The sequence below is a fragment of the Salmo trutta genome, chromosome 2 (assembly GCF_901001165.1).
Source record: "Salmo trutta chromosome 2, fSalTru1.1, whole genome shotgun sequence".
In the NCBI taxonomy this organism is placed as follows: domain Eukaryota; kingdom Metazoa; phylum Chordata; class Actinopteri; order Salmoniformes; family Salmonidae; genus Salmo; species Salmo trutta.
Genome location: NC_042958.1, coordinates 59,559,548 through 59,572,528, shown reverse-complemented (window position 1 = coordinate 59,572,528; position 12,981 = coordinate 59,559,548). Strand labels below are relative to the sequence as shown.

Genomic DNA, 12,981 nt, shown 5'->3' with positions numbered 1-12,981 from the left:
GGGGCTGGTTTGGGACACCACACATCCACACTCCATCTCAAGGTGGCATCAGTAATCAAATCAAATGTTATTTGTCACATGCGCCGAATACAACAGGTGTAGACCTTACAGTGAAATGCTTACTTACAAGCCCTAAACCAACAATGCTTTAAGAAGTTTTAAGAAAAAAATAAATGAAAGTGTAAAGTAAAAAATAGATAAGTAAAAAAAAAAAGAAAAAAGTAATGAATAATTAAACAGCAGCAATAAAATAACAAGCAAGGATATATACAGGGGGTACCGGTACAGAGTCAATGTGCGGGGGGCCACCAGTTAGTCGAGGTAATTGAGGTAATATGTACTTGTAGGTAGAGTTAAAGTGACTATGCATAGATTATAAACAGAGTAGCAGCAGCGTAAAAGAAGGGTCTGGGTAGCCCTTTGATTCAGGAGTCTTAAGGCTTGGGGGTAGAAGCTGTTAAGAAGCCTTTTGGACCTAGACTTGGCGCTCCGGTACCGCTTGCCGTGCGGTAGCAGAGAGAACAGTCTATGACTAAGGTGGCTGGAGTCTTTGAACATTTTTAGGGCCTTCCTCTGACACAGCCTGGTATAGAGGTCCTGGATGGCAGGAAGCTTGGCCTTAGTGATGTACTGGACCGTACGCACTGCCCTCTGTACCAACACCATAGTGCCCACCAAGCTCATCACTAAGCTCAGGACCCTGAGACTGAACACCTTCCTCTGCAACTCAACCCTGGACTTTCTGACGGGCTGCCCCTAGGTGGTGAGGGTAGGCAACAACACAATCGCCACGTCATCCCTCAACACGGGGGCCCCTCAACGTGTGTTCTTAGTCCCCTCCTGTACTCCCGGTTCACCCATGACTGCGTGGCCACGCACGACTCCAACACCATCATTAAATTTGATGATGACACGATAGTGGTAGGCCTGATCACCTGCAATAATGAGACCGCCTATGAAGAGGAGGTTAGTGAACTGCCAGTGTGATGTCAGGACAGCAACCTCTCCCTCAACCTTAGCAAGAAAAGGAGCTGAAGGTGGACTACAGGAAACGGAGGGCCGAGCACCCATTCACATCGAAGGGGCTGTAGTGGAACGGGTCGAGAGCTTCAAGTTCCTCGGTGTCCACATCACTGAGTATTTAACATGTTCCACACACACCAATGCAGTCTTGAAGAAGGCACATTAATGCCTCTTCCCCGCCTAGGAGGCTGAAAAGATTTGGCATGGGCCCTCAGATCCTCAAAAAGTTCTACAGCTGCACCATTGACAGCATCTTGACTGGCTGCATCACCAATTGGCATGGCACCTGCTTGGCATCCGACCGCAAGTCGCTACAGAGGGTAGTGCGTACAGACCAGTACACCACTGGCGGTGTCAGAGGAAGGCCCTAAAAATTGTCAAAGACTCCAGCCACCCAAGTCACAGACGGTTCTCTCTGCTTCCGCCTGACAAGTGGTACACAATGCACCAAGTCTGTAACCAACAGGACCCTAATCAGCTTCTACCCCCAAGCCATAACCCTACTAAATAGTTAACCAAATAGCTACACAGATTATCTGCATCTAACTATTTTGACTCATAACAAACACTGCTGCTACTGTTTATTATCTATACTTTTGCCTAGTTGACTCAGTACTGGTACCTCGTCTATAGCCAAGTTATCCTTAATCATTATCTATTTATTCCTTGTGTTATTATTTTTACTATATTTTTCTTTCTGCATTGTTGGGAAGGGTCCGTAAGTAAGCATTTCACTGTTAGTTTACGCCTGTTGTTTACAAAGCATGTGACAAATACAATTTGATTTGAGGTGGACAGGAGCCTCCTGGCATGGTGGGGCCTTTCTCTGAGTTGGTTTGTGTAAATGCTTTTGTTTGGTAACGCTTTTTGTATTTTCCTTTTTGCATGTCATTGTTTGGTCAGCACAACTTAAAGGAGTATACAGTAAGCTTCTTGGGCTGGAGGAGTCAGAACTAAGCTAGCTCTTGAGAAGGCCATACAGACATTGGGTTCTCATTCGAACCATTGACTACAGCGCTGCCAATGTGTACAACAGACCTGACGCTTTGTCTAACCGTTAATAATCATAGCGTGCAATGCGATTTTGGAAACCCCAGAAACTCTACTTTTATAACACTCCAAAATAAGATAGACTTACTGTGCGCCATTTTAACATGATTTTCATGGAGTTGTTTTGTGTTGAACTCTTTTTATCTGAACTACAACACTTCCTGAGCCTGGAACCTTGGGAGGAACACACAAAGAACGTTGGCTTGAAGCTGTGTTGCACAAAAACCTCAGCGGCAATCTGTGGTAAAACAGCTAATAGTAAGTGTAACTTTTGTATTTGTGAAGTTATTTTTGGATGATAATTAAGTTGAGCGTTTATGTTTTCCAAAACTGTATTGCAGTCAAGGATAAATTGTTTTTAGATAGAGTTTCACGCTTTGATCAGTTCCCCTCAACAATCAAAATGGAGATTCAATGACTCCAATGCAATTGAAGTCAGAAAAGCAAGAACGGAGCTAGCCATGGAACCGGTAAGTTTGCTGTCTCCTATAAACCCACATACAACATGGACTGCATACTCTTACTCGTTAACGCACACATACAGACAGGCCTAGCACCCCCTAGACCTAGCACGTTTAGCGTTAGCAGTCGGCTGGCTAGGTGGTTTCGTAACAGTTGGTACTGTATAACCATTTAAATCCCAAAGGTATTTCAATTCATTAACTGGTACTGTCTCGATTAATGAATTGAAATACCTTTGCGAGGCCTACCTGCATGTGTCCTTTAGCATGATAAGTAAGTGTATGTGGGTTTATAGTAGACAGCAAACTTTTGTGCGCCCTAAGAGAGATTTGGTCGAGGGGCCCCCCACCTCACAGGCAAAATGTTCTAGTGAGTTTTAGTCTGCGTATAAGAAGAGGCGGCTCTGAATCGAGTGAATTTAATTTGGTAGCGCAGCCTACCTTGGGAACAATTAATTTAAGACACTGCAACAAAGGGGCGGCGTTAGTGTTTAGAGCGTTGGGCCAGTAACCGAAAGGTTACCTGACAAGGTAAAAATCTGTCACAAGCTGATGAAGTAAAAATCTGTTGTTCTGCCCCTGAACAAGGCAGTTAACCCACTGTTCCCCGGTAGGCCGTCATTGTAAATAAGAATTTGTTCTTAACTGACTTGACTAGTTAAATAAAGGTTAAAAAAAAAAATTTTAAAAAGGGGATCTTGGCAGTGTTTCACTCCTATATGGAGTGAATGTATTTTGTTTTTAGATTTGCTGCAGCTTCTTCCTTGAGTGCTCTATCCGCATTACAAACAAACAGGAGGCATATTGCACAGTAAAAGTGTTGCATCGTTTTTTTTCTCATTTTGAATAGAAATTACATATACATCAAAATAATATACATTAATGTAAACAATATCATTTATATCAGCACTATTTGTCAAAATATGACAAATATAAAGGTGCATTTATTCAGCATTATACCTTCTTCGCAAGAAACTCTTTCCAAAAGATAAAGAGAAAATCATCCATACAGTGTTCATTTTGGCACTCTTTTTTAGATTTGGTCTAGTCTTAGTAATTTTGACTAAAATATCATTAAGTCTTAGTCACATTTTTGTCATTTGAATATCTATTTAGTCTAATTATTGTCAAAATGTACGAAAAAACTGGGCAATTTTTGTCAACTAAATGCCCTTTCATTGTAGTCACATCACATTTGCCTCAACCTATAGTAAACACAAATCACTGATTTCCATGTGGACAAACATACAGTACAAAACATGGTCCTATCGACATATTTTTCTGTATAACATCCTATTGTCTTCCCAACAGAAGAAAATTTGACAAACATACAGTACCAGTCAAAAAATCATCTGACCTCAATCCAATTGAGATGGTTTGGGATGAGTTGGACTGCAGAGTGAAGGAAAATCAGCCAACAAGTGCTCAGCATATGTGAGAACTCCTTCAAAACTGTTGGAAAAGCATTCCTCATGAAGCTGGTTGAGAAAATGCCTAGAGTGTGCAAAGCTGTCATCAAGGCAAAGGGTGGCTACTTTGAAGAATCTCAAATATAACATATATTTTGATTTGTTTAACACTTTTTTGGTTGCTACATGATTCCATATGTGTTATTTCATAATTTTGATGTCTTCCCTATTATTCTACAATGTAGTAAAAATATGGAAAATCCTTGAATGAGTAGGTGTGCCCAAACTTTTGACTGGTACTGTAAATAAGAATTATATTGTATAAGAATTCTCTGACCATGTAAATTCCTAACTCAGCCTAACTCAGCCTATGTAGATATTGCACATTACATACAAAACAAACAGACACGAGAGAAAGATTCAATCACCAGATGGTGCCGCAAAGGAGTATGGGTTGTACCTTCATCATTCGGTCGTGTCATTACCATTGTTATGAATGTTTCACAGACGCCACACTGATGTCCAAAAGTAGAACAGGGGCTAATGATTTTGAAAGGGAGCTAATAACTATTTCACCCAGTGATGTATTCGAGTCACTAAACCTCAAGTCCGAATCGAGTCCCAAGTCACTAGTAAGTCATGAGTCCCTACGGCTGAAGTCAGAGTCCCAGTGCTTGAGTTCTGGTCCAAGTGCTCAAGTCTGAGTCACTCGGTCCACATTAACTCAAAATATAGTTATTTACCAAGTCAGATTTTGTGTAGTGGCAAGAAGAATTTCAATAAATTGTTTACAATGCCTTTTGCTTTCTCTCTGTGCCACAAAATGGTTGCATATACAGTGTCTTCGGAAAGTATTCAAACCCCTTGACTTTTTCCACATTTTGTTAGGTTACAAACTTGTTTTAAAATTGTTAAAATGTTTTTTCCCTCATCAATCTACACACAATACTCCATAATGACAAATCAAAAACATGTTTTTAGAAATTGTAGCAAATGTATAAAAAAATGAAATATCACATTTACGTAAGTATTCAGACCCTTTACTCAGTACTTTGCTGAAGCAACATTGGCAGCGATTACAGCCTTGAGTCTGCTGGGTATGATGCTACAAGCTTGGCACACCTGTATTTCGGGAGTTTCTTCCTTTCTTCTCTGCAGATCCTCTCAAGCTCTGTCAGGTTGGATGGGGAGCGTTGCGGCACAGCTATTTTCAGGTCTATCCAGAGATGTTCAAGTTTGGGCTATGGCTGGGCCACTCAAGGACATTCAGAGACTTGTCCTGAAGCAACTCTTGCGTTGTCTTGGCTGTGTGCTTAGGGTCGTTGTCCTGTTGGAAGGAGAACCTTCATCCCAGGCTGAGGTCTTGATCGCTCTGGAGCAGGTTTTAATCAAGGATCTCTCTGTACTTTGCTCCGTTCATCTTTCCCTTCGATCCTGACTAGTGTCCCAGTCTCTGCAACGAAAAAAATCCCCACAGCATGATGTTGCCACCACCATGCTTCACAGTAGGGATGGTGCCAGGTTTCCTCCAGACGTGACACTTGACATTCAGGAAAAAGAGTGCAATCTTGGTTTCATCAGACCAGAGAATCTTGTTTTTTCATGGTCTGAGAGTCTTTAGGTGCCTTTTGGCAAACTCCAAGCGGGCTGTTATGTGCCTTTTACTAAGGAGTGGCTTCCGTCTGGCCACTCTACCATAAAGGCCCGATTGGTGGAGTGCTGCAGAGATGGTTGTCCTTCTGGAAGTTTCTCCCATCTCCACAGAGGAACTCTAGAGCTCTGCCAGAGTGACCATCGGGTTTTTGGTTACCTCCCTGACCAATGCCCTTCTCCCCCTATTGTTCAGTTTGGCCGGGCGGCCAGCTCTAGGAAATGTCTTGGAGGCCACTGTGTTCTTGGGGACCTTCAATGCTGCAGAAATGTTTTGGTACCCTTCCCCAGATTTGTGCCTTGACACAATTCTGTCTCGGAGCTCTATGGACAATTCCTTCGACCTCATAGCTTGGTTTTTGCTCTGACATGCACTCTCAACTTTGGGACCTTATATAGATGGGTGTGTGCCTTTCCAAATCATGTCCAATCAATTGAATTTACCACAGGTGGACTCCAATCAAGTTGGAGAAACATCTCAAGGATGATCAATGAAAACAGGATGCTCCTGACCTCAATTCCGTTGCTGAATACTTATGTAAATAAATTTGCCAAAAATTCTATAAACCTGTTTTCACTTTCTCATTATAGGACATTGTGTGTAGATTGCTGAGGATTATTTTTTTATTTGATCAATTTTAGAAAAAGGCTGTTACGTAACAAAATTTGGAAAAAGTCAAGGGGTCTGAATACTTTCCGAAGTCACTGTAGGCTACTAGTAATGTTACCAGGGCCAGTTGAAAAACGTTCTTGAACGTTGCAGATAGAAATTCCAAGAATAGAGCCGACATGATTTCTTATTCAACATGTCAGAGAGGCATGTTTGTTCTACAGAACATATTTATATCTGAACGTTTCAAAACGTTGCGTCCTGCTGAACGTTCCCCCAGGTTGTTAGCTTTAGCTAGCTAATGAAGTAACATGACTGAACAAGGTGGTTAACGATTCGGTCCACAAGTAACCTAGTTTTAGAAAAGCCTGCGATATGCTTTATGAATGTAAAATGCGGCCGCCAATGCACTATAGAAATAAAAAAGCATAGTGCTGGTATTATGGGTCATGTCTTTTGAATGGTACCCTAAGGGCTTAAATCAAGCTTGACTACAGAACCTGTATATGAAATGCAGTGGGCAAAGTGGGAGGGTTGAACAAGACTACAAATTCAAAGTCGGCCTACTTTTCTATAGCCTTCTCAAGGAAGAGCAAAACATAGCTAGACTGTTGTTTTGCTGTTAAACTCAATGCTGTTATTGTTTTTCATTTGGTAAAGCAGCTTGTATTTCTTAACCAGCAAAGAGTATTCTAGCTAACTAGAAGGCTGGTGGTGTTGACTGGTTAAGGTGAAGCAAGAGTCACCTGGGTGATTATTTTAGTCACTATTTCTGTTGACGAAATTAACAATGACTCCATGATGGCCCAGTCCTCTACACAAGCCGAACCAGATACTTTACAGAACAATGTCACGTCAGTGACGAAAGTGTTCAATTTAAATAAGATGTAACATTATACAGTATTTCAGGACCTGAGTTTTCACTAACTACTCTAGGCCCTAACTGTATCACATAAATCCAAAGTTTCCTCAAAAACGTAGATTAATCAGCATTGTTCTTTGGACGGCCTGAATATGTATGTTCAGAGCTCTATATGAACCCATGGAGGTGCAAGGGAATAGCAGACATAGCCTGGTCCCAAATCTGTTTGTGCTGTCTATAGGTGTTGGCAAGACAGCACAAACAAATCTGGGACCAGGCTGTAGCAGAAGTGCTGTGGGATTAAATGGAATTCTCAATTGTGCAAGTCGCGTCCATGTTAGGGTCTTGGTAACGGGAGTTGGGCGTAACCTGGACTTGGGAGTAAGGGGGGTGAGACTGGGGGTGGTAGCGGATACCCGACAGACGGAAGGTCATCTGACACCACCACTGCTGAGCCGATGGGTGGTATGTCCTCTATCACCGCTCGGTAGGAAGGTGGAACGTCCTCTGGGTCCTTCGGGTCAAACTGCAATGGAGAGGAGTCAGGTTCATGTTAGTGCCAAGTTGAAAGGTCATAGTCACTGATACCTCTTGTTTGTGTGTAGTTTCTGTTTCTTCAAGAGGAGTAGATCACTTAAAAACTGAATGTGAAGTGATCATGTGTTTCTAGTAGTTCGGTCATTAGAAGATTGCACTGCCCGTGTTTTTAAAAGCAAGTTCTTATTTCTAGTCTGATTCAAGGGAAACATAGTGAGCACAGCGTTCAGTCTGGTTTTGCAAGGCTGATGTTTCCCCCCTAAATTACAAAATGGGGGAAAGTGTTGACAGCCGCTGAAAGTCTTTATTATCAAGATCTGTTGACAGTTTGAGGAGGTCAACCTAGCAGTGGAGTGATGTCGTACCGGAGTGTAAGGTGGTGCAGGGTTGATGAGATCCACCGAGCTATACGGCGGCAGTTCTCTATAGGGAGGTCTGTAGACAGTCGTGGGTAACGGTGGAGGTGTTGGGGCCCTTGAGGGCCAAGGAGGTCTACTGGGGGGACTTGGCTCCTCTCTTCGTCCTTCTGCCCTCTCTTCTTCATGCATAGGGATGACATAGATAGAGGAGTCATCTGACTCTTCTTCCTGAGTGCATGGCCATTTTCTACGGCAACACAGCAGGTACAGTGCTATGCACATCAAAGGCGTGATTAAGAACCTGGGAATTGTAGTTTGAGGAATGTAGGATTTAGTCAGGAGTCAGTCTACTACAGCCAGAACTACAGTATATATTACACTTAGGTTTGATGATGACTGATGACCATGGAAGTGACAAGGATTGCCACTTAGTTTTGCTCTTTGACATCTTTGTAAAACTATTCTCTGTACTGTACAGTTGAAGTCGGAAGTTTACATACAGTTAGGTTGGAGTCATTAAAAGTCGTTTTTCAACCACTCCACAAATAACTTGTTAACAAATTATAGTTTTGGCAAGTCGGTTACGACATCTACTTTGTGCATGACACAAGTAATTTTTCCAACAATTGTTTACAGACAGATTATTTCACTTATAATGAATTCACTGTATCACAATTCCAGTGGGTCAGAAGTTTACATACACTAAGTTGACTGTGCTTTTAAACAGCTTGGAAAGTTCCAGAAAATTACGTCATGGCTTTAGAAGCTTCTGATAGGCTAATTGACATCATTTGAGTCAATTGGAGGTGTACCTGTGGATGTATTTCAAGGTCTACCTTCAAACTCAGTGCCTCTTTGTTTGACATCATGGGAAAATCAAAAGAAATCAGCCAAGACCCCAGAAAAGAATTGTAGACCACCACAAGTCTAGTTCATTCTTGGGAGCCATTTCCAAATGCCTGAAGGTACCACATTCATCTGTACAAACAATAGTACGCAAGTATAAACACCATGGGACCACACAGCCGTCATACTGCTCAGGAAGGAGACGCGTTCTGTCTCCTAGAGATGAACTTACTTTGGTGCGAAAAGTGCAAATCAATCCCAGAACAACAGCAAAGGACCTTGTGAAGATGCTGGAGGAAACAGGTACAAAAGTATCTATATCCACAGTAAAAGGAGTCCTATATCGACATAACCTGAAAGGCCCCTCAGCAAGGAAGAAGCCACTGCTCCAAAACCGCCATAAAAATCCAGACTACGGTTGCAGCTGCACATGAGGACAAAGATCATACTTTTTGGAGAAATGTCCTCTGGTCTGATGAAACAAAAATAGAACTGTTTGGCCATAATGCCCATCGTTATGTTTGGAGGAAAAGGGGGGATGCTTGAAAGCCAAAGAACACCATCCCAACCGTGAATTACGGGGGTGGCAGCATCATGTTGTGGGGGTGCTTTGTTGCAGGAGGGACTGGTGCACTTCACAAAATAGATGGCATCATGAAGAAGGAAAACGATGTGGATATATTGAAGCAACATCTCAAGACATCAATCAGGAAGTTAAAGCTTGGTCGCAAATGGGTCTTCCAAATGGACAATGACCTCAAGCATACTTCCAAAGTTGTGGCAAAATGGCTTAAGGACAACACAGTCAAGGTATTGAGTGGCCATCACAAAGCCCTGACCTCAATCCTATAGAAAATCTGTGGACAGAACTGAAAAAGCGTGTGCGAGCAAGGAGGCCTACAAACCTGACTCAGTTACACCAGCTCTGTCAGGAGGAATGGGCCAACATTCACCCAAAGTATTGTGGGAAGCTTGTGGAAGGCTACCTGAAACGTTTGACCAAAATTAAGCAATTTAAAGGCTATGCTACCAAATTCTAATTGAGTGTATGCAAACTTCTGACCCACTGGGAATGTGATGAAAGAAAGAAAAGCTGAAATAAATCATTCTCTCTACTATTATTCTGGCATTTCACATTCTTAAAATGAAGTGGTGATCCTAACTGACCTAAAACAGGGAAGTTTTACTAGGATTAAATGTCAGGAATTGTGTTAAACTGAGTTTAAATGTATTTGGCTAAGGTGTATGTAAACTTCCGACTTCAACTGTATTTTATTAAATCATAATTTTAAGAGGTCTCTCTGTGGCCAGGCGAAGTTGGGCAAGTCAAACTAATGAATGTGCTCTTTTGAATGGGATTGTGTAACATAGTGCTTTAATACAGTACATTAACAAGGTGTAATTATAGGCATGCGGTGATGGTACATTTGAAATTATTTTCACATATCTTTTGTTTATTGGATAGGACAGAAGTAGATAGTAAAAATAGAGTGTGCTGAATGAGCAGTGGGACAGTTTCCTACCAGGCAGCTGCTTAGACCGCTAGACCTAGGTCAGATTTGCTATTATTTTCATAGTAATATAACAAAGAGCCTTTTCTAAATACAGCATCAATTTTTGTCTTGTGGGCGGTCTGTTGCAATGCTTTGGTAGAAACTCTTCAGATATCGAAGAGACTAGAGGCAGGCTAACTTAAAGGGGGAATCTGCATTTCCAACAACTACAAAGCGCCACAGTTTTGGTAAACAGCTGAGGGATGGGGCTGGAGAAATGTAACCACTTTCAAATTCATAGACATACATAGCTATGGATGCAAGGACTGACCATCCATGAGATCAAAATAATAGCTATATTTGGTACGCCAAATTCATCTCATTTTATATTAAACTCTTATATTTGGATATTGTCTTTTTAAAATTATAAACTGGGTGGTTCGAGACCTGAATGCTGATTTGCTGAAAGCTGTGGTATATCAGACCGTATACCATGGGTAGGACAAAACATTTATTGGTAATCAGTTTATAATAGCAATAAGGCACCTCAGGGGTCTGTGTTATATGGCCACTAAGAACATCCCTTAGGCGTGGTATATTGGCCATATACCACACCCCCTCATGCCTTATTGCTTAAATATAACCTCATGTTATTGCACACATACTGTTGTAATGTGTAGTATACATTACATCCACATCTGTGTGTTAATTGGAACATCAGTATGTTTGTTTCCGTTTGGTAGAGGTGGAGATCACAAAAAATATGAAAAAGAGAAAGACTTACTTTATCATATCAAGTAACCAACTTTCATTCTGCATGATGCGCAGTCTGTTGTTGTGGCAGGCCTCTGTCTCCATGCGGAGAACACACAAAAGAGAATTCTAAGGTACAGTTCAAGGAAATTCCTTACATTTCTCTTCAGCAGCCTTCTCATCATTATTAGAACTTTCAAAAGCTCTATGTGAATCAACAGTAAGCGCTAGTCAATCGATCATGTTCAGTTCCTATTCCATGTCAGACTCAGCTTCATGACCCAGAAATAACCCATCTCAACCCTTTTTTGTGACCGGTTCAGAACCACTTACATAGTACGTTCTCAGAAGTAATTTCATTTTCTAGGTGCCCCAGATTACACAAGATTTAGGTAAGAATTACACAAATCTATCTAAAGTCGGCATCCTTTACGTTTCTTCTAAAAGCCAAACGCTGCGGACTTTGAGCAGGCCACTGACCACTGATCAGCAGAGATAGATGTGATCAGGGGTGTGTTTATTACGGAAACTGTTTACCGTTTAAGAATCAATCGGAAGCAAACAGAGCAAACAAAACATTTTGCAACAGAATCGGAGTAATGATTACACCCCTGAAGTCACAGACAACCGAATAAGCTACATTTAAATTGTACAAGTTTGACCTCTTTTACAAATTAAAACAAGTAAACTGGAGCATAAACCTTTGACCCTTTTGTCCATAAATGCCCAATGACAAGAGTGATCATTACAAAGCCCCTGTCAACAAGCATTTAATACAATGCTACAATCCAATGGAAAAGTGGTGCTAAATAGCACACTTTATACACTGTTACAAAGAGGGAGAGGCGTAGTTGTTATGGTGCCTCCCTCTACCCAACCATGACCATGTTAAAATAATTGAACTGGGCTGAATGAATTTGGACCTTGTATGATGTACTAATGTACTTATGTTTCATTCAGACTTGGATTTGGAGTAAGACAACAGTCATACAATATCCTGTCACCAATGATTACTACATTATTACTGCATTTCGTATTAATAAATGTATTCAAAATGCACCTTACCTTAACAACCAAGACCTCTGAATGTACAGCAACCTGTATGTCGACCTGTGAGTTGCTTTCATACTCTGTCACAGGAAGTACGCAAAGACGAAAACTTTTACAGCCTTATTGACCTGTTCAAAGACCCTAAGCATGTTTACTGTCAGGTACTATCTGTGACTCACAACACTTTGAAGCTACGCTCATGTCCCAAATAGCACCCTATTCTCTATTTAGTGCACTGTTTTTGACCAGAACTGTACCCATAGGCTCTGGTCAAAAGTAGTGCACTATATAGGGAATAGGGTGCTATTTTGGGACACAGACTACATCAGCCAATTGCTTTGAGGCACATGGAATGGAGACTCAAATGGAGATATTAATAAACATACTTTATAAGAGATATGATATAGATGTGTAAGACTATTAGAGGGAGGGAAATGAAGAATATAAGGCTAATGAGAAAAACAAGGGGTCCACGTTAAGGCATGTAACGGAGGAATGCAGTCTGGGCATTGTTGGGACACGTTCGGGGTAGTTTGGATAAGTGAGACCCACAGCTGCTTTACATCGGTAGGAATGTGCACTTTTGGAGGGATTTTGTGAGAGATATGTAGGCTATAGTAGCCTGGTCCCAGATCTGTTTGTGTTGCATGGTCTTCGTAGTGGTGTGGCGTTGTCAAATGCATAACAGAGTAAGTATATAACTGTATAACTGAATAACCATATAACTGAATAACTGTAAAACGGAATAACTGTATAATTGAATGGCTGAATAACTGTATAACTGAATGGAGAACCATAACATAACACTGGTGGACATAAGAGGTAGTTTCTGCAAAACACAACAAAGCAAAATATAGATTTAAAAACTTCCTTTAATG

General features: G+C 41.3%; 1 protein-coding gene across 1 annotated transcript; it reads right to left on the bottom strand.

Moving 5' to 3' along the window:
* Positions 1–6,220: 6,220 nt before the first annotated feature.
* LOC115159191 (pollen-specific leucine-rich repeat extensin-like protein 4) lies at positions 6,221–12,170 on the bottom strand. The gene is made up of 4 exons (XM_029708672.1): positions 12,119–12,170; positions 11,085–11,152; positions 7,968–8,262; positions 6,221–7,591 (listed from the first exon to the last, which is right to left on the bottom strand). The coding sequence occupies exons 2-4, from the start codon at positions 11,117–11,119 to the stop codon at positions 7,403–7,405; spliced, it is 519 nt and encodes a 172-aa protein (XP_029564532.1). The 5' UTR covers positions 11,120–11,152; positions 12,119–12,170; the 3' UTR covers positions 6,221–7,402.
* Between the last annotated feature and the right edge of the window lie 811 nt (positions 12,171–12,981).

What these genes read in the sequence shown, in the direction of transcription:
- LOC115159191 (XM_029708672.1), bottom strand. Translation starts at nt 11,119, where the DNA reads ATGCAGAATGAAAGTTGGTTACTTGATATGATAAA. An exon ending in TGGTTACTTGATATGATAAA is followed by an intron (nt 8,263 to 11,084) that starts GTAAGTCTTTCT and finishes TACAATTCCCAG; the next exon opens with GTTCTTAATCACGCCTTTGA. An exon ending in CTGCACCACCTTACACTCCG is followed by an intron (nt 7,592 to 7,967) that starts GTACGACATCAC and finishes TCTCCATTGCAG; the next exon opens with TTTGACCCGAAGGACCCAGA.